A 21,594-nucleotide genomic window follows, 5' to 3' on the forward strand; every position below is an offset into this window, starting at 1 on the left:
TTACATAGATTTCAGGTGTACAATTCTGTATTACATCATCTATAAATCCCATTGTATGTTCATCACCCAGAGTCAGTTCTTCCATCACCATATATTCGATCCCCCTTACCCACACCTCCCCCCCCACCCCCCTTACCCTCTGGCAACCACTAAACTATTGTCCGTGTCTATGAGTTTCTGTTTCTCATTTGTTTGTCTTGTTCTTTTGTTGTTTTTGGTTTATATACCACATATCAGTGAAATCACATGGTTCTCTGCTTTTTCTGTCTGACTTGTTTCGCTCAGCATTACTCTCTCAAGATCCATCCATGTTGTCACAAATGTTCCTATATCATCTTTTCTCACTGCCGAATAGTATTCCATTGTGTATATGTACCACAACTTCTTTATCCATTCATCTATCGAAGGACATTTTGGTTGTTTCCATGCCTTGGCCACGGTAAACAAAGCTGCAATGAACATTAAAGCACACGTGTCTTTATCTCTAAATGTTTTCAGATATTTTTGGTAGATACCCAGGAGAGGGATTGCTGGGTCATATGGTAATTCTATTCGTAAGTTTTTGAGGAACCTCCACACTGCCACCCATAAGAGCTGCACCAGTCTGCATTCCCACCAACAGTGTATGAGGGTTCCTTTTTCTCCACAGCCTCTCCAACACTTGTTACTATTTGTCTTGTTGATGATAGCCATTCTGACTGGGGTGAGGTGATATCTCATTGTGGTTTTGATTTGCATTTCTCTGATGATTAGTGATGTTGAGCATTTTTCATATGTCTATTTGCCATTTGTATGTCCTCTTTGGAGAAATGTCTCTTCAAGTCCTCTGCCCATTTTTCAATTGGGTTGTTTGTTTTTTGTTGTTGAGTTGCATGAGTTCCTTGTATATTCTGGATACTAGCCCTTATCGGAGGCACTGTTTGCAAAAATCTTCTCCCATTCAGTTGGTGGCCTCTTTATTTTGTCAATGGTTTCTTTTGCTGTGCAGAAGCTTTTAAGTTTCATATAGTCCCATTCGTTTATTTTAGCTTTTACTTCCATTGCCTTTGGAGTCAAGTTCATAAATGCTCTTTGAACCCAAGGTCCATAAGTTTAGTACCTATGTTTTCTTCTATGCAGTTTATTGTGTCAGGTCTTATGCTTAAGTCTTTGATCCATTTTGAATTAACTTTGGTACATGGTGACAAATAGCAGTCCAGTTTCATTCTTTTGCACGTGGCTATCCTATTCTCCCAGCACCATTTATTGAAGAGGCTGTCTTTTCTCCATTGTATGTTTTGGCTTCTTTATCAAAAATTATCTGTCCATATTTATGTGGTTTTATTTCTGGGTTCTCAATTCTATTCCATTGGTCTATGTGTCTGTTTTTCTGCCAATACCATGCTGTTTTGATTATTGTAGCCCTGTAGTACAAGCCAAAGTCAGGAAGTGTGATACCTCCATTATTGTTCTTTATTCTTAAGATTGCTTTGGCTATTTGGGGTCTTTTGTGGTTCCAAACAAATCTGATGATTTTTTGTTCTATTTCTTTAAAATATGCCACTGGGATTTTGATGGGGATTGCATTGAATCTGTATATTGCTTTGGGTAATATGACCTTTTAACTATGTTGATTCTTCCAATCCATGAGCACGGAATGTCTTTCCATTTCTTTGTGTCTTCTTCAATTTCTTTCAAAAATGTCTTATAGTTTTCAGCATATAGGTCTTTCACATCCTTGGTTAAGTTCATTCCTATGTATTTTATTCTTTTTGCTGCAATTACAAAAGGAATTGTTTTCTATATTTCCTTTTCTGAGATTTCATTGTTAGCATATAGGAATGCAATGGACTTTTGTACGTTGATTTTGTAGCTGGCAAGTTTACTGTATTTGTTGATTGTATCTAACAGGTTTTTGGTGGAGTCGTTAGGGTTTTCTATATATAACATCATGTCATCTGCAAACAGTGACAATTTAACTTTTTCATTCCCGGTTTGAATGTCTTTAATTTCTTTCTCTTTCATGGTTGTTCTGGCGAGGACTTCCAACACTACGTTGAAAAGCAGAGGTGATAGGGGACAGCCCAGTCGTGTTCCTGAACATAGAAAAAAGGGCTTTAGTTTCTCACCATTAAGTATGAGATTAGCTTAGGGTTTGTCATATATGGTCTTTATTATGTTAAGGTATTTTCCTTCTATACCTATTTACTAAGTGTTTTAATCACAAATGGATGTTGTATTTTGTCAAATGATATTTCTGCATCAATTTGTATAATCATATGATTTTTGTACTTTATTTTGTTTTTTTGTTTTTTGATGTATCACATTGATGGATTTGCAGATGTTGAACCATCCTTGTGCCCCAGGGATGAACCCCACTTGGTCGTGATGAATAATCTTTTTAATGCATTGTTTTATTCGATTTGCTAGAATTTTGTTTAGGATTTTTGCATCTGTATTCATCAGAGATATTGGTCTGTAGTTTTCTTTTTTGTGCTGTCCTTACCAGGTTTTGGTATCAGGGTAATGTTGGCCTCATAAAATGAGTTAGGGAGTACTGTCTCTTCTTCAATTTTTGGAAGAGTTTGTGCAGAATTGGTATTAGATCCTCTTTGAAGGTTTGGTAGAATTCACTAGTGAAGCCATCTGGTCCCGGACTTTTGCTTTTGGGAAGGTTTTGGATGACTGATTCAATTTAGTTACTGGTGATCGGTCTGTTTAGATTTTCCAGTTCTTCATGGTTCAGCCTTGAAGGCTATATGTTTCTAAGAACTTGTCCATTTCTTCTAGGTTGTTGAATTTGGTGGCATATAGTCCTTCATAGTATTCTTGGATGATCCTTTGTATTTCTGTGGTGTCCGTGATAACTTCCCTTTTCATTTCTGATTTTGTTAATCAGTGTCTTCTCTTTTATCTTAGTAAGTCTAGCCAAGGGTTTGTCAATTTTGTTAATCTTTTCAAAGAACCAGCTCTTTGTCACATTAATTTTTTCTATTGTCTTTTTGTTCTCTATTTCATTTAGTTCTGCTCTAATTTTTGTTATTTCCTTTCTTCTGCTGACCTTGGGTTTTACTTGTTCTTCTTTTTCTAGTTCTTTAAGGTGTAACATGAGGTTATTTATTTGGGAGTTTTCTTGTTTCTTGAGATAGGCCTGTAATGAGATAAATTTCCTCTTAAAACTGCTTTCGCTGCATCCCAAAATTTTGGTAGGATGTATTTTCATTGTCATTTGTTTCTATGTATCTTTTGATCTCTCCTCTAATTTCTTCTTTGACCCAGTCCTTCTTTAAAAGTATGTTGTTTAATCTCCATGTATTTGTGTTTTTTCCCGCTTTCTTTTTACAGTTGATATCCAATTTCAAAGCCTTGTGATCAGAGAATATGCTTGGTATGATTTCAATCTTCTTAAATTTGCTGAGGCTGATTTTATGTCCCAATATATGGTCTATCCTTGAGAATGTTCCATGTACACTAGAAAAGAATGTATAGTCTGATGTTTTAGGATGAAGTGCTCTATAAATGTCAATTATGTCCATTTCATCTAATGTGTCATTTAGGGCTACTATTTCGTTATTTATTTTCTGTTTGGATGATCTATCCATAGCTGTCAATGATGTATTTAAGTCCCCTAGTATAATTGTGTTTTGGTCAATTTCTCCCTTTAGTTCTGTTAGTAGTTGCTTGGTATATTTCGGTGCTCCCTGATTGGGGGCATAAATATTGATGACTGTTATGTCTTCTTGTTGTATAGTTCCCTTCACCATTATGAAATGTCCATCTTTGTCTCTTGTTATCTTTTTAACCTTGAAGTCTTTTTCATCTGATATCATTATGGCTACACCTGATTTTCTCTGGGTACCATTTGCTTGGAGTGTCAATTTCCACCCTTTCACTTTGAGTCTATGCTTGTCCTCGTAGCTGAGATGCGTGTCTTGCACACAGCATATGGCTGGGTTTAGTTTTTTGATCCAATCTGCTACTCTGTGCCTTTTTATTGGTGAGTTCAGTCCATTTACATTTAGGGTGATTACTGATATGTGAGGATTTCCTGTCATTCTATATTTACTTTTCTGGTGAGGTGTGTCTCCATTTTTTCTTTGCCTTTTTATTGTTGTCTATTATTTCTGTGTGGTGGTAGTCTATGATTTTTCCCTCTGTTTCTTTTATTACAGTATGTATGTATACAAAATCAGTTCTGGATGTCTTTTGAATAGTTACCCTTAAGTTTATGTAAAAGAAATTTTGATGTTTAGAGTATTCCATTTTCTCAGCACGATTACTTTCTCCATTCCCATATTCCGCTTCAGGCCTTTACTCTCCCTCTTTTTATGATTTCATTGCAACAAATAGTCCCTGTTGATGGTGGTCGAATCACCACCTTTAGTATTTCTTGTACTGCAGGTTGTGTATTAGAAAATTGCCTCAGCTTCTGTATGTCTGGCAAGGTCTTTATTCCTCCTTCATGTCTAAAGGATATCTTTGCTGGATATATTATTCTTGGCTCATAATTTCTCTCTTTCAATAGTTTGAATATTTGTTTCCCCTCCCTCCTGGCTTGTAGAGTTTTTGCTGAAAAATCCGATGATACTTTAATGGGCTTTCCTTTGTAGGCTGCCATCTTCTTTTCCATGGCTGCCTTGAGGATTCTTTCTTTGTCGTTGATTTTAGACAGCTTCAATACAATGTGTCTTGGAGAAGGCCTATTGGGATTGAGGTAATTAGGGGTTCTATTTGCTTCTTGGATTGGAAAATCCAGTTCTGTCCACAAGTTTGCGAAGTTCTCACCAACAATTTGTTTGAATATATTCTCTGTTCCCCTCTCTCTTTCTTCTACTGCTGGTATGCCCATTATTCTTATATTGCTCTTTCTTATGGAATCATAATGTTCTTGTAGAGTTCTTTCATTTCTTTTAAGTCTCAAGTCTCTTTCTTCTTCCATCCGTGTAATTTCCAGGTTTCTGTCTTCGATGTCACTGATTCTTTCCACCATCTGGTCAACTCTACTACCTGAGCTGGCTATTTCATTCTTAATTTCTTCTATTGGATTCTTAATCTCCAGAAATTCTTTTTTTTTTTTTTTTTTTTTTTTTTAATTTCAATCTCTTTGGTAAAATGCTCATATTTTTCTTTGATTGTGTTTCTGAGTTCATTAAACTGCCTTTCTGTGTTTCCTTACTTCTCATTGAGTTTTTTTCCGAACTGCAGTCTTGAATTCTCTGTCATTTAAGTCACATCTTTCCATATCTTTAAGTTCCTTTTCTGGAGAGTTTTCACTTTCTTTCTGAGCTGACTTGTTGTCTTGGTTATTCATGGCAATTACTGATTTATTATTTCTCTTCGTAGACATCTATAGGAGTGGCTTCTGCAACAGGTTGATAGGAAGAGGTCTTTCTTTTGTTTTCCCATACTTGTTGGTAGATTGTTTTATTTTCTCTCCGACTGCAGCCTTTTTTTCTCTCACACACAGTAGTGCTATGTTTTCTCTGCACTATTCCAGCTTCTCACACAATGGGGTGATTCCCCTGGAGACGAGCTTCTCTTCTGTTGATATTTCTCCTGGGTCTCAGGGCGCAGTGTCCGTGTGGGTATGTGGAGAGCTTTTGAAGTTCCAAAGCTCTTCCTGCACCAGATTCAGAGCCTGTATGTTTCAGCAGTTCTGTTTACTCCTGCAGGGATCCACCCAGATAGGTGGGCCAGGGGTGGGGTGAGTTGTGAGAAGTGGCCCAGAGCAATTGCAGCGACCACCCTCACAGCCGGTTCTGTTTCCACAGCTCCCACCCCTTTGCCAGAACTTGTTGGGCTGTGAATCTGTGTCTGCGGTCCACAGTTCTCAGAACAGCAAATGTTCTGTTCTTTTGATCTGACACTGCTACTATTCCGCTTCTAGCACCGGGCAGGTGGTGGCAGGGTAAGCTCTGGGAGGGTAGGAAGGAGGGGCTTATCTCGGTTCCTATGGCTTCCATTCTCTGTTTGTTAGTGAGGGTTTATACCACTGTTTTCAGCCTCCTTCCCTCAGTATTTTCTCCGAGGTCTCTGCCGTGAGCCTTGGGTTCAGCCGTGTTATATACTGTCCCCTCAGCCCTGAGGGCCATAAATCGAGCCCTAGCAGTCTGAGTTCTTCCCTCTCCCACAGCTGTGATAGTTCCAGGATGCAGGGAGCTCGGAGCACTGAGCTAGGTCTTCGTCCTGTGCCCGCGCGGCTCCGTCTCTGTGCTTCTCCCTTCCCTCGTCCTAGGCTTGCACGATTCGCCCACCTTTAGGTGAATTCAGTAGTGAGCCTCTTCGTCTTGCCTGTCTGCTGTGCAGGGAGTCCTTTGTGGAGTTTCAGTTTGTTTTATTAGTTGTAAATTCCAGGGGAGATTTACAGAGGCTCACCTCACGCTTCCATTTTGATGACTTTTCAGGGTTTTCTATATATAGCATCATGTCATCTGCAAAGAGTGACAATTTAACTTCCTCATTTCCAACTTGGATGCCTTTTATTTCTTTCTTTTGCCTGATTGCTCCAGCTAGGATTTCCAATACTATGTTGAAAAGCAGAGGTGATAGGGAATAGCCCTGTTGTGTTCTTGAATGTGGAGCAATGGGCTTCAGTTTGTCACCATTAATTGTGATATTAGCTGAGGGTTTTTCATATATGGACTTTATTATGTTCAGGTGTTTTCTTCTATACCCATTTTATTAAGTGTTTTAATCATAAATGGATGTTGTATCTTGTCAAATGCTTTTACTGAATAAATTGATATAATCATATGATTTTTGTCCTTTATTTTGTTTATGTGGTGTATCACATTGATCCATTTGCGTATGTCGAACAATCCTTGTGCCCTAGGATGAACGGACTTGGTCGTGATGGTCTTTTTAATGCATTGCTGCATATGATTTGCTACAATTTTGTTTAGAATTTTTGTGTCTGTATTCATCAGAGATATTGGTCTGTAGTTTTCTTTTTTCGTCTTATCCTTACAAGGGTTTGGTGTCAGGGTAATGTTGGCCTCATAAAATACGTTAGGGATTATTGTCTCTTCTTCAACTTTTTGGAAGAGTTTGAGTAGGAAAGGTATTAGATGCTCTTTGAATGTTGGTAGAATTCACTAGTCCTGGATTTTTGCTTTTGGGAGGGTTTTGGTCCTGGACTTTTGCTTTTGAGAAGGTTTTGGATGACTGATTCAATTTCCTTACTGGTGATTGGTCTATTTAGATTTTCTAATTATTCGTGATTCAGCCTAGGAAGGCCATGTGGTTCTAAGAACATGTTCATTTCTTCTAGGTTATTGAATTTTGTGGCCTATAGTCCTTCATAGTATTCTTGGATAATGGTTTGTATTTCTGTGGCATCCGTGAGAACTTCCCTCTTTCTTTTCTGATTTTGTTTATTTGTGTCTTCTCTTTTTTAGTGAGTTTATCAATTTATTACCTTTTTCAAAGAACGAGCTCTTGGTCACATTCATTTTTTCTATTGTCTTTTTGTTCTCTATTTTATTTAGTTCTGCTCTGATTTTCATTATTTCCTTCCTTCTGCTGACTTTGGTTTTCATTTGTTCTTTTTCTAGTTCTCTAAGTTGTTGCATGAGGTGACTTATCTGGGAATTTTCTTATTTCTTGTGCTAGGCATTTAATGATATGAATTTCCCTCTTAAAACTGCTTTCACTGCATCCCCCCAATTTTTGTAGGATGTATTTTCATTCTCATGTGTTTCACGTACATTTTGATCTCTCCTGTTATTTCTTCTTTCACCAAGTCATTCTTTAAAAGTATGTCTTTAATCTGCTCATATTTGTGTTTTTTCCTGCTTTCTTTTTGCAGTTATATCCAATTTCAAAGCCTTGTGATCAGAGAATATGCTTGGTATGATTTCAATTTTCTTAAATTTGTTGAGGCTTGTTTTATGTTCCAATATATGGTCTATCCTTGAGAATGTTCCGTGTACACTAGAAAAGAATGTATAGTCTGATATTCTAGGATGAAGTGCTCTATAAATGTCAATCATGTCCATTTCATCTAATGTGTTGCTTAGGGCTGCTTTTCCTTTATTATTTTCTGTTTGGATGATCTATCCATAGCTGTCAGTGATATATTTAGGTCCCCTACTATAATTGTGTTTTGGTCAATTTCTCCCTTTAGTTCTGTTCATAGTGGCGTTGCGTATTTTGGTTTTCCCTGATTGGGGGCATAAATATTAATGACTGTTATGTCTTCTTGTTGTATAGTCCCCTTTATCAGTATAAAATGTCCATCTTTGTCTCTTGTTACCTTTTGTATTATGAAGTCTGTTTCATCTGATATCAGTATGGCTACGCCTGGTTTTCTCTGGATACCATTTGCTTGGAGTGTAAATTTCCACCCTTTCACTTTGAGTCTATGTTTGTCCTTGTAGTTGTGTCTCTTGGAGGCCACATATGGTTGGGTTTAGTTTTTTGATCCTATCTGCTACTCTGTGCGATTCTATTGGTAAGTTCAGTCAATTTACATTTAGGGTGATTATTGACCTATGAGGATTTCCTATCATTCTAACTTTGGTTTTATGTTAGGACTGCATCTCCATTGTTTGTTTGGCTTTTATTGCTGTCTGTTATTTCAGTGTGGTGGTATTCTGTGATTTTCCCCAGTTTTTCTTCTTTTATTATGTTATGTATTTCAGTTCTGGATTTTTGCTGTTGTTGTTGTTGGTTACCATTATTTTTATGTAATGGAATGATTCATATTTAGAGTATTCTATTTTCTTCAGCATGCTTACCTTCTCCATTCCTTTATGCCAGTTCAGAACTTACCCTCTTCCCTTTTAAGTTTTTGTTGTCACAAATCATCCGTATTTATGTTGTGAGTTGATTCCTGCACTGCAGTAGCAAGGTGTCCTTTTCCTCCTTTTCTTTAATGATTTCATTTTTCTTCTTTATCATGTATGTTATGTTTAAGTGTACAGTGCCCTATTTTGTGCAGGGGTTGCCATTTCCTGCTTCTGTCTGTTCATCACACTTCTCATGGTTTTGTATTCTTTTTTGTTTGTTTGTTTTTGTTTCAGGTCAAATAGCCTCCTTCAGTATTTCCTGTAGTGCAGGTCGTGTATTAGAAAATTCCCTCAGCTTCTGTATGTCTGGATAAGTCTTTATTCCTCCTTCATACCTCAAGGATATCTTTGCTGAATATATTATTCTTGGCTCAAATTTCTCTCTTTCTATAGTTTGAATATTTGAGTCCGCTCTCTCCTGGCTTGTACAGTTTCTGCTGAAAAATCTGATGATAGCATAATGGGCTTTCCTTTGTAGGTTACCGTCTTCTTTTCCCTGGCTGCCTTGTGGATTCTTTCTTTGTGGTTAATTTTTGACACCTTCAATACAATGTGCCTTGGAGAAGTCCTGTTGGGGTTAAGGTAGTTAGGTACTCTATTTAGTTCATGGATTCGAGGATCCAGCTCTTTCCACAACTTTGGGAAGTTCTGCCCGAGTATTTGTTTGAATATATTCTCTGTTCCCTTCTCTCTTTCTTCTACTTCTGGTATGCCCATTATTCTTATATTGCTCTTTCTGATGGAATCAGAAAGTTCTTGTCAAGTTCTTTCATTTCTTTTAACTCTCAAGTCTCTCTCTTTTTCCATCTGTGTCATTTCCAGATTTCTATTTTCGATGTCACTGACTCTTTCCTTCGTCTGGTCAGCTATATTACCTAAGCTGACTATTTCATTCTTCATTTCTTTTATTGAGTTCTTAATCTCCAGAAATTCTATTTGGTTCTTTTTAAAATTTCAATCTCTTTGGTAAAATGCTCATTTTGTTCTTTGATTGTGTTTCTGAGTTCGTTAAACTACCTGTCTGTGTTTTCTTGCATCTCGTCGAGTTTTTTCCGGACTGCAATCTTGAATTCTCTGTCATTTAAGCCACATATTTCCGTGTCTTTAAGTTCATTTTCTGGAGACTTTTCATTTTCTTTCTGAGCTGCCTTGTTACCTGGGTTATTCATGGCAATTAGTAAATTATTATTTCTCTCCCTAGGCGTCTTCAGCAGTGGGTTCTGTGACAGGTTGATAGGAAGAGGTCTTTGTTTTGTTTTCCAGTAGGTGTTGGTAGAACATTTTATTTTCTCACCGACTGCAACCTTTTATTCTCTCTCAAACTGTAGTGTTATATTTTCTCTGCAGTGTTCTAGCTTCTCACACACTGTGGGGATTCCCTGGAAATTGGACTTATGCTGTGTGAACAGGTCACCTGGGATATAGGGCACCACGTCCTTTGGGGAATGTTGAGAACTTCTGAAGTTCTAAAGCTCTTCCTGCACCAGGTTCAGGGCCTGTGTGTTTCAGTGTCTCCATTTATCCTTGCAGGGATCCGCCCAGATAGGTGGGGGTGGGCAGTGTGAGTTGTGAGAGTTTGCTGTGAGCTACGGGGGCAATCATCAGCACAGGCCGTCCTGCACCCAGGGCGCTCTCCCCTTCACCGGAACTGGTTGGGCTGTAAGTCCGTGGCTGCAGGCCGCAATTTTAAGAACTGCAAATATTCTGTTGTTTTGATCTGACACTGCTATTGGCATTCTGCTTCTAAAGGTAGGAGGGTATGGGAGGGGCGAGATCGCAGAGGGTGGGAGGGGGCGGCTAGGCTACATACCTACTCCTTCTGTCCTCTGCTTGGCAGTGAGGTCTTTTTTTTTTTTTTTTTTTTTAATTAAATTTATTGGGGTGACAATTGTTAGTAAAATTACATAGATTTCAGGTGTACAATTCTGTATTACATCATCTATAAATCCCATTGTGTGTTCACCACCCAGAGTCAGTTCTCTTTCCATCACCATATATTCGATCCCCCTTACCCTCATCTCCCACGTCCCACCCCCGCGCCGCTTACCCTCTGGCAACCACTAAACTATTGTCTGTGTCTATGAGTTTCTGTTTCTCATTTGTTTGTCTTGTTCTTTTGTTGTTCTTGGTTTATATACCACATATCAGTGAAATCACATGGTTCTCTGCTTTTTCTGTCTGACTTGTTTCGCTCAGCATTACTCTCTCAAGATCCATCCATGTTGTCACAAATGTTCCTATATCATCTTTTCTTACTGCCGAATAGTATTCCATTGTGTATATATACCACAACTTCTATATCCATTCATCTATCGAAGGACATTTTGGTTGTTTCCATGTCTTGGCCACCGTAAACAAAGCTGCAATGAACATTGGAGCACACGTGTCTTTATCTCTAAATGTTTTCAGATTTTTTGGGTAGATACCCAGAAGAGGGATTGCTGGGTCATATGGCAATTCTATTCGTAATTCTTTGAGAAACCCCGGGGCACAAGGATGGTTCAACATACGCAAATCCATCAATGTGATACATCACATAAACAAAATAAAGGACAAAAATCATATGATTATATCAATTGATGCAGAAAAAGCATTTGACAAGATACAACATCCATTTATGATTAAAACACTTAATAAAATGGGTATAGAAGGAAAATACCTCAACATAATAAAGGCCATATATGACAAGCCCTCTGCTAATCTCATAATTAATGGAGAAAAACTGAAGCCCTGTGCTCTACGTTCAGGAACACGACAGGGATGTCCCCTATCACCTCTGCTTTTCATCATAGTGTTGGAAGTCCTTGCCAGAGCAATCAGGCAAGAGAAAGAAATAAAAGGCATCCAAATTGGGAATGAAGAAGTTAAATTATCACTCTTTGCAGATGACATGATGCTATATATAGAAAACCCTAAAGACTCCACCAAAAGGCAGTGAGGTCTTAAACTGTCATTTTCACCCTTCTTCCCTCAGTCTTTGCTCCAAGGTTTCTGCTGTGAGCGTTGGGTTCAGCTGTGTTATATGCTGATCCCTCAGGTAGGACTGTGGGCATAAGGGGACCGCTAGCAGTCCGAATTCTTCCCTCTCCCACGGCTGCTGAGCTCCGGAATGCAGGGAGCTCGGAACTCTGAGCTAGGTCTGTGTCCTGTGCCAGTGTGGCCCGTGTCTCCACGCTTCCCGCTTCTCTCCTACCCTGCTTGCCCCATTTGACCACCTTTAGATGATTTCACTTGCACGTCTGTTAGTCTTGCCTGCTTGCTGCACAGGGAGTCCTTTGTGCAATTATAGTTGTTCAATTTGTTGTAAATTCCAAGGGAGATTTCAAGAGGCTCACCTCACACTGCCATTTCTATGACGTCCTGTTCATATTTTTTATCTTCTTTTTTCTTTTTCTTCTTAAAGAAGTCCCTATAACATTTCTTGTAGTACTGGTTTGGTGATTATAAACTCCTGTAGCTTTTACTTCTTTGGGAAGCTCTTTCACTATTCTTCAATTCTAAATGATAGCTTTGTTGGGTAGAGTAATCTTGGTTCTAAGTCCTCATATTTCTTCACTTTGAATATTTTGTGCCAACTTCTTCTAGCCTGCAAAATTTCTCTTGAGAAATCAACTGACAGTCTTATGGGATCTCCCTTGGAAGTAACTAACTGCTTTTCTCTTGCTGCTTTTAAGATTCTCTTTTTCCCTTCAACCTTGGGTTCATCTGTTTTGGGACTCTCTGTGCTTTCTGGACTTGTACATCTATTTTGTTCATCAGGTTAAGAAAGTTTTCTGTCATTCTCTCATTTTTTTGTCATTAAAAGAGAGGGGTTTTCAGCTCTCTTTTCTCCTTCTGGTACCCCAGTGATGAGATTGTTGGTACACTTGATATTGTCTCAGAGGCCCTTTAAACTGTCCTCATTTTTTTTGGATTTATTTTCCTTTTTGCTGTTCGTATTGGGTGTTTTCTCCTACCTTATCTTCTAAACAGCTGATTTGATCCTCTGTTTCATCTAATCAACTGTTGATTCCTTCTAATGTAGTCTTCATTTCAGTTATTTTATACTTCATTTCTGACTGGTTCTTTTTGTTTTCTATCTCTATTTTTATGTTTCCTATCTCTTTGATCCTGAGATCATTGAACATCCTTATAACCAGTGTTTTGATCTCTGCATCTGGTAGATTGCTTGCCTCCATTTTGCTTAGTTCTTTTTCTGGAGCTTTGTTCTGTTTTTCATTTGGGACATGTTTCTTTGTTTCGCCATTTTGACTGCCTCCCTGTGTTTGTTTCTCTGTATTAAGTAGAGCTGCTATATCTCCCAGTTTTAGTAGAGTGGCCTTATGTAGTAGATGTTCTTTGGGGCACAGTGGCCCAGTCTTTCTGGTCATCTGAGCCGGGTGCTCCAGATATGTCCCTTGTATGGGTTGTGTGTGCCATCCAGTTGTAGTTGAGGCTTGGTTGCTGTTTGCACATCAATAGGAGGGATTGACCCTCATCTCGTGGGTTGTGAGGACTTTCTGTGACCACAGTGGAGGAGCTATTGTGCATGATCTGACCCTATGGAGAAGGATTTGCTTCAGTGGGGCTCTAGTGGCTGCCCAGTTGGCCCTTTGGGTGCGTCTCCCATGGATGCAGCTGGGTGGGGCTCCAGCTTGGTCCAAATCTGGCCACCACTGGGTGTGCTGGCCCTGGAGCCTAAGGCGAAGTTCAGCCACAGCCTGTGTTATACCCGGAGCCACCTGGCACAAGATACAATGCAATCCACAGATGGCAGCTACTCGCACTGGGCTTCGAGGTGCCTAGAAGAGGCCAAGCCACAAACCGAGGCTCGCTGCTACTAGTGCTGGGCTTGGACTTACTCAGAACTAGGTGAAGGGCACACTGAGGCCAGATGCTGCTTGTTTGGGTTTTGTGAACCTTTAAGAGATGTTAGGAAAGTCCGCAGCATGAGCCAAGTCAGACCATTTATATGGAAAAGTCACTGGAAGCATCTTGGGTAGGTCCACAAGTTGGGTGGGGCTGGCTGTCAGGGAATCACTAGGATGACACAAAGAGTGTTAGCCAGGTTGATGGAGACTCATATATGGTGGCTCCCTGCATATGCAGGTGGGAAGGAGGAGGGCTCAACAAAAATTATGGATTATGCCAATACTTCTGTCTGGGAGAAAGCTGCCCCTCCAACCATCACTCTTAAGCTAGATAACTCAGTTCTGCCCCATATGTCCCTGGCGCCTTTTGAGCTGGTGCCCCAGCGCTGAAGCTCAGAGCAAGTGAGTTCATCAGCAAGTAAGTCCATGCATGGGCCCTTTAAGAGGAGTGCCCGGGATTCCAGCTGCCCTCAGTCTCACTCAGTGACACTCTGTGCTTGTTTTCACAGCCAGAAGTTGTGGGGGCTGCCCTTCCCAGAACTAGAAATCTGGGCTGAAGATCTGGTGTAGGGCTGGGACCCCTTGCTCCTCAGGGAGAGAGCTCCACATCCAAGTTATCCCTCCCAATTTCTCACTGCCACACATGGGTGTGGGACCAGGCCGTTCATTGTCTCCCCCTCTCCTACCAGTCTCAAGGTGGCTTATTCTGTATGTCCTTAGTTGTGGGGCTTCTGTTCAGTTAGAATTCAAGTGATTCTCAATGATAGTTTTTTTGTAGTTTAGTTGTAATTTTGATGTGGTCATGAGAGAAGGCAAGCACAGCATTTACCTATGCTGCCTTCTTGACTGGAAAGCTTATATGTTTCAATATTTTTTATCAGCCATCAAATCTTGATGTCTCCTTGCCTTCCTGTGGGGGAACCATATGATGACATTTGACCAACCTTTCTGTCTTGTGTTTTATTGTATTGAGATCCATGTCATTTGCTCTTCCTGACAGCTTAAATAAGAACGTGCCTATTTTCGTGTGTACTATGGCCTATCCCACCGTTCCTTGTCCCCTGCACATCTTTGAGCCTTGTTACCGTCTGATGATTCGTAGATGCATTGAGACAGGCACAAGACAATTTGGTATGTGCCTTGGAGATCCCATCAAAGGGTAAGTGAGGGGCTATGTGAGTCAAGGGAAGTGGAGAGGATTTTTGTTTTACTTTAGGGCTCTCCCAGAAGATGAGGAGGCACAGCTCATGAGACTTAGCCAGCTCATGAACATGAGCATTTGTAATGATCAGGGTCCCTCTGACCCCTTGTTTATCATGTGAGAAGCAGCCTATATAAAGAAACCCCAGGGTTAATCTTTTATTAATTGGGTGGTATATAGTGTAAAACTTGTTTTATAAGAGTGTGGACCCTGGAGTCAAACTGTCTGGGTTCATATTCTGGCTCCAGCATTGGAGCAAGTTTGACTCTGGGAAAGTTACTTAACCTTTCTGTCACTCAGTTTCCTTATCTGTAAAGTGGGTACAATAAGAATGCCTACCTCATTGGGTTTGTTGGGAGGAATGGTGAGTTAATAATGCACGCAAAACACTGAGCACAGTACCTAACACATAGTATGTGCTCACTAAATGGTAGCAGTTATACTAATACATTAAGATTTTTTTTTCACATAAGCACTGCCTGTTGTATAGTTTTAGCTGTAGACCCTGGGGCAGGCAAATAGGAAGAATTTCCTCGAGGCACAACATGGGGTTACAGAGACAGCTGGGGGCAAGGCCAGGGAAACAACTTACCAAGAATTCACTTTTTTTTTACTCCATTTCCTTTAAACAGTTTTGCAGAATATGGCTGCATCCTAGAGATCAGAAATGTTCAGTTCTTTGCCGATGGCCGTTCAGTGGTCGACAGCATAGGCAAGAGGCGCTTCAAGGTCCTCCATCAGGGCCAACGGGATGGTTACAACACAGCCGACATTGAATACATTGAAGACCAAAAGGTGAGGGTGGCCAGTGCCAAGAATCTCAAAGCCAGGCAGTCCCTGTAACTTGGCAGATGGAGATGATTGCAAAAGGATTTCTCCTCACTTTTGGAGGGCTTGGGATTTGTCATCAAATTGGTGCAACAACATTGAATGCTGCCCGACTGCTATTGGATTATAGAATGGCAATGACAGCTCCCAGTATCCTGGTCTCCCTGCTTAGTTGCTGAGTTATATTCATGCATAAAAAATGCCAAGCCAGACCAATCTTGGGGCGCCCATTCAGCTAGGATTTAGTTCTCTGCCAGGGGTACCAAGGGATAGAGCTCGAGTGAGGTCTACACATGTGTATTGAACTTATCAATTTATTTAGATTTAAAAACTTTTGAGATAATTGTAAATTCACATGTGCATTTGCATTTTTAAATGGGCATCCTGACTAAAAGCCCTTCCCCAAAATCCATTATCCCATGAGTCAGAAAGATAACATGTCCAGTTAATCCTTGTTTTTCTGAACCAATGGACAGAAGAACAGGTAAATAATTCCATGTTCACTTATATTTATGTTTACTATGTAGTACATGATTAATAAGTATTTGATCAATGAAAAAATATATTCAACTTGGAAGATAGAGTTATACACTGAGACACAAATACATTCATGTCTTTCTTCCCAGTGAGCAATTAGAAAACAGATGTAAAAAAATGAAAAGTTGAGAGGCATAAACCAGCATAACCAGTTTAACAGCATACTTCCACTCAGTCCAGTTTATAGCTCTGGTTTTATATATGACTCGTTTCAGCTAATTTACCCAGCTGAATCTTTCTCCTTCCTCCACCCTCACCAGTATTTACACAAAATCCATTATCTGGTTAAGGAGCCTTTCACATACCACACAAGAGAAATCTGAGTAGATTAGCTTTCCTGTAGGGAGATAGGATGAATGCTCAAAGAGAGTCAAGTGCCAACAGTGGCTCTTGGAGTAATGGAGAAGGTACAGAATGCTTCACTTCCACTTTGATACTTTCAGGTTCAAGGAGAGGATTGTGCTGAGCTCATGGGATTGCATAACTGTGTCTATGAGCAAGCATCATCATGGTTTCATTCACTCAAATCATCTCTGAAGAATCGGATACTCAATCACTTTGGTCCAATGCCAGAGAAAGATGTGGATCCCCAGGTATATAAAGATGTCTCTTTGTAATCGGTTGCCCCCAGCACATGAGAGAGCATAGGGTTTGTGATTAGATGGGTGCATGGTTGCCATCTAGCAAATCAGGTTCAGAGAACAATATGGAGCTAATATGGTATTGTTGGTCTGGGCAGTGGGCATCAGGGCTAAGACCAAAAGGATCCAAGGTCAGAATTGGAGGAACTAAAGTGCAACAGTAGGAACTTGGATCCAAGACAGGTTTTGAGAGATAAGTCAGGTGAGAAAAGGAAACACAGATACCATCAACAGGAGCAGCTTCAGTGGGAGTCCAGATTCATACCATGGTAATGTGTTAGGGTGACAAGATTTACATGAAGTCCAGGCTTAAGAGAAAGTATCCTGGGAGCTGAGACCAAAGGCTGCGACTTCCAGAGAGCTTCATAATGCTCTCCACCATTACTGTGGAAGCTAGGACATAGGGCCAGCTACCTTAAAGTTTTCCAACTGCAAGACCACAGAAATATTTCACACCTGAGTTCCTCTATGCGTAGCCCTGTAGTTCTCGACCCTTGTCATTGTCCTCATCAGGGGTGAGTGGGTCTTGAGAAAACTGACCCAATAGTTAAATTTACCTTTGGTTGAGTTACACTACAAAGCAGTTCATTGGGTTCTACTGGATCAGTCTATTGCTTGGGGTAACAGGTCCCTTTGAGAGATCAGGCTCCAGGAAAGTGGAGATAGTTAAGTTTCACCAAGCTTTGCTTGCCTGGTATAAATCAGAGAACACATTCTTACTAGGACAAGGCTGGAGATATCCTAGTCAAATATTTCCCCACTATCACTTTTCCCACATTCTGAGCTGGCTCTCTTATATCATCACTCTATAACTTTCTAGATTCTTTACTTACAGTCATTTGTGACTCTGTCACAATAGTAAAATAGAATATGTATATTCTGACTTCCTTGCCCAAAAGACTGTTCTGCTTACCCTATCTAGCTGTGTGACCTTGGGTAAGTCCCTTCCCCTTTCTCCACTTTTCTCCAATCTCTGAAATGAGGCAGGTAGGTATATGAGGTACTCACTAAAGTCCCCTCTTCCTCTTGCATTCTGAGGCTGTAAAACACCAGTCTGTTCCCTAGTGGGCTGAAATGTCTTGCTTTCTCCAGACCACAAAAGTGGCTCCTTCCCTCATGCAAAGGCATAGTGAATGTTGAAAGGAGAAAGAAAGGCCAGTTAGTGCTTCCCAGTGTGACACAGCTCCTGGCTCTGGGCCATGGTGACTCAGGACTACAGCAGAGCTCTGAGCAAGCTCATGATCAAGCTTAATGTACCCCTTCACCTTCTGGAAAGCATTCTGCCTCAGTCAGGCAAAAGATAGCAATCAGCCATGATAACAGCATCTTCTATAAGAGAAAACACAGATGCCACAGAGTGATTCATAAGTTTCAGTAACAGAAAGCTGAAATTTTGGGTTTCATTTCCTTTTTTATTAAGGTTTTTATCATGTTGCTTTGGCAGCATCAGCAAAACAAACAAGCAAGCAAGCAAGCAAACAAACAACCCCCGCCCAAATTCCATCCAGTTTGATCCATTCAATGCTGCAGTTCCAGTGGTCCTATTAATGAGAATGTGCTAAGCCTCAGGAGGAGAAGTCTTAGAAACAACTACAAATATTAACATCAGCTTAAATATCTTTGTTAATGATTCTGGGAAAGAAAGTTCAAAATATGTCAATCTAATATTCAGAACTGCTAATAGGAGGGAGAGCATGTTACAGACTAAAGTGAGGGACAAAAATGAATCCAAAGGAAGCTAGAGACACAAAGAAGCAATGCAGGTAATGAGGTTTGAGGGAGAATCAGGTGAACCAATTTGGAGGCAAATAATTCCACATGTAGGAGGTCTGACCAGAATGTGGTTCTCTATAGTCCTAAAACCAACCTTTGGGAAGTTGTGGGCAGAAAACTCATTCTGGGCTTAGCAGGAAATAAGTCACCAATGTCTAAAATGTGTGTCTGGGCAGCTGCTGACAGAATTTTGGTGAAGGTTTGTGTGGGAGGGGAAAGCTCTTTATTAAAAGGATACCTGGACACAAAATATATTTCTCATGTGAATATGTTTTTGAATTGGAATTTTTGCCAAGTGGGATTGCTGGGCTTTGGGCTGAGAATCATAGGCTTGGTGTCAGGGGAGAAGCTAGCTGTGGCCCTATATAGTGACATGGCATATGTGGACTATATTGCCTTGAGTCAGAAGCAGGGAAATGGAGTTAAGAGACAAGCAAAGCCTAAGGGTGTCATGGAAATTGAAGGCCCACATGTTGTATGCATCAGTCCGAAGGGCCTTAAATAGAACCTTAGAAGTGGAAGAGACTGAGTAGTAGATATTTCAGCTCATAAAGTCACACTGGATAAGAAGTATAATGTATCTGTTAGGATATTGATTTGCTTGCTTTAACAACTACCAAAAATAACTAGCTTAATTAAACAAGATAGCAGGCATATGTCCTGGAGGCCTAGGGCAGTTCCATTCCATGAGATCATTCAGAGAGCCAGGTTCCTTCCTCACAAAGTTCTACCATCCTTTGAATGTTGCCCTTGTCCTCCTGATTAAAGAAGGCTGATTGTCACCATATCCATATTATAGCTAGAGGGAAGGGAGAGAAAGAGGATGGTGGAGGGCACATGCCTCTTTCCCAAGGCATGAACCAAAAGTCGCACATACCATTTCCCTTTACGTCTCATTAGCCAGAACTTTGTCTCATGGCCTTACCTAGCTGCAAGGGAGGCTGAGAAATGTAGTCTTTTTCTGGGTAGCTATATGCCCAGCTAAGATAAGGGGAAATAGATACAAGGGAAATTAGCAGTCTCTGCCACACACAGAAGCAGTTCCACCTGGGATGTTTACCTTGTGGCTTTGGAAACGTACAGACTGATATCGCTTCCATGGGAATAGGATGGACCCATTCTGTTTCTCTGTTGCAGATTAACCCAAATGGTCCAGCCTGGTGCTGGTGGACATTAGCAGTTCTTCCATTAGAAGGCCGAGCTCAGCTCCCGTTCCTAGCAATGAAGTCCTTAAAGGATAGACTGAATGGTATTCGGCGTGTCCTGGCCTTCATATCCCGAAACCAAAACTAGTTAGAGTGGATTGCTGAAGAGGAAGTCCCACCCTCCCCACTGCCTACAGGAGTCGTCTTGTAAATATGTCTAGTTGCAATAACATCTTAACAGCAGGAAGTGTCAAACAGAGGTATTATTACCCTGCTGTTGATCACAGAAACTGAGTAGAAAGACGAAAAGAATGTGACCTGCTTCTTGACGTGCTGCACAACTACATGCACAGCAGAGGTATTTGAGAGCCCAGAATTTTTTTTGTTTTTGACATAAAATTTTCTGAAAGTTTAAAGTGGTTTTGCTTTAATTTTCTCTTTCATCTATGAATGACTGTATGGTTGAAATGTGAAACAAAGATACTAATAATGTTACTGCATTATTTCACTTACTTGAGGCCTCATTCCAAATGGTTCAGGTTTTATATGGCATTATGTAAAATAATGTTCATACTTCTTTCCATTTTAATAATTTATTTTTTGCACTACTGTATACTTTTTTTTCTACATGTATGTTTGTAACTAAGTTACATTACTGAAGTTAGTTGCTTTATTTATTGGTGTAGTTTACTATGTACTTAGGGGGAAGTAACAATACTAGTGCCATTTTTGTTTTAACCATTTTTTATTACATTTGATGCCAGTTCATGAACCATTTTTGTATCTATCCAATTGGATGTCTAAAGGAAGTTTAGAATCATGGTAAGATCATCTATCTTCACAGATTGCATTTTACTTTTAGTTTGAATTCAACAGTATAAAATACTTAAGGAATTTGGCATAGATTATGGAATAAGCCAGGGTAAAGTAAAATAATCCGTTTTCTATGTGTTACATAGAACAAGGCTGAAGGAATTATTTTTCTGGAACAAATTGATGAATCAGAGGAGTGTCCTTTATTGCAATCTATTATAGGTGGTCATTTCAGCAATCTAATTATAAGTGTTTCTAATTTGCCCCAGTGCAATTAGGAATTGGAATTTTAGGCAGGATAATATTTAGCCCTTCAGAAGAAATGGTTTTCAGTTTGGCACATCACAGCCAGGCCCAGCTAGCCTCCTCTTCTCAGGGTTCTGAGGATCACAGCCTGGCCAGCATGTGTGAAAACACTTGCTGAAGGACTGTTTGTTATGAAAAATATCAAAAAAACAATAGAAAAGGTAGTACACTTTTAAAAAAACTATATTTTGGTGAGTATGGGAGTATCATAAGACAGAGTGAAAAGATTAAGGCAGGGAAAAAGTGAATTGTGCCATTTGCACCTTTATGCAAACTGCTCCCACCCCACCCCGTGATTCTGCACACTCGCACCCTGACCACTCTGTTAAGGTGAGAGGTTAATGCCTCAAGTAATCAGTCTGACTTCTTCCATTACCACCTATGGCCAGAAACAGAAAAGGCAGAATGAGATGATCCAGGAAACATGAGAGATTAAGGGCAGCAGAAATCAGATTATCTTTTCTCAACTTTTGTAATGGATGCCATGTTGTCAGAGCATTATGTTACCAGGTTTGATGTTTGGAGCCAGACTGGGCCAATGAAGAATGGAAGGATAGGTGTGGTTACTGCCCAAGCAAACTCTACAAGACACAGGGAGCAGGAAATTAAAGGCTCCCTCCTCCGACTTGGTGCCCAACTATGTGGTCATAACACATTCCTAGTACAAGAGGTTCCTATTATCTAGTATAAATGCAATCCAAAAAAGGGTCATAAGTGTCTCTGCTTGCTAGA

The 21,594-nt window shown here is 40.1% G+C and overlaps 1 protein-coding gene across 2 annotated transcripts in view; it reads left to right on the forward strand.

Annotated features, from left to right (window-relative positions):
- The window catches only part of LONRF3 (LON peptidase N-terminal domain and ring finger 3), a 59,487-nt gene extending 38,465 nt beyond the window's left edge, over positions 1 to 21,022 (forward strand). Inside the window, exons 8-11 of one of the 2 annotated variants that reach the window (XM_019717045.2) lie at positions 14,619 to 14,777; positions 15,452 to 15,614; positions 16,628 to 16,777; positions 19,736 to 21,022. In XM_019717045.2, coding sequence (XP_019572604.2) covers positions 14,619 to 14,777; positions 15,452 to 15,614; positions 16,628 to 16,777; positions 19,736 to 19,891 — 628 coding nt within the window. In that variant the 3' untranslated portion in view covers positions 19,892 to 21,022. The remainder of the gene's footprint in view (positions 1 to 14,618; positions 14,778 to 15,451; positions 15,615 to 16,627; positions 16,778 to 19,735) is intronic. The other variant, XM_074323600.1, reaches the window with a different exon arrangement.
- The last annotated feature ends 572 nt before the right edge of the window (positions 21,023 to 21,594 follow it).

The sequence above is a fragment of the Rhinolophus sinicus genome, chromosome X (genome assembly GCF_036562045.2).
Source record: "Rhinolophus sinicus isolate RSC01 chromosome X, ASM3656204v1, whole genome shotgun sequence".
Classification (NCBI taxonomy): domain Eukaryota; kingdom Metazoa; phylum Chordata; class Mammalia; order Chiroptera; family Rhinolophidae; genus Rhinolophus; species Rhinolophus sinicus.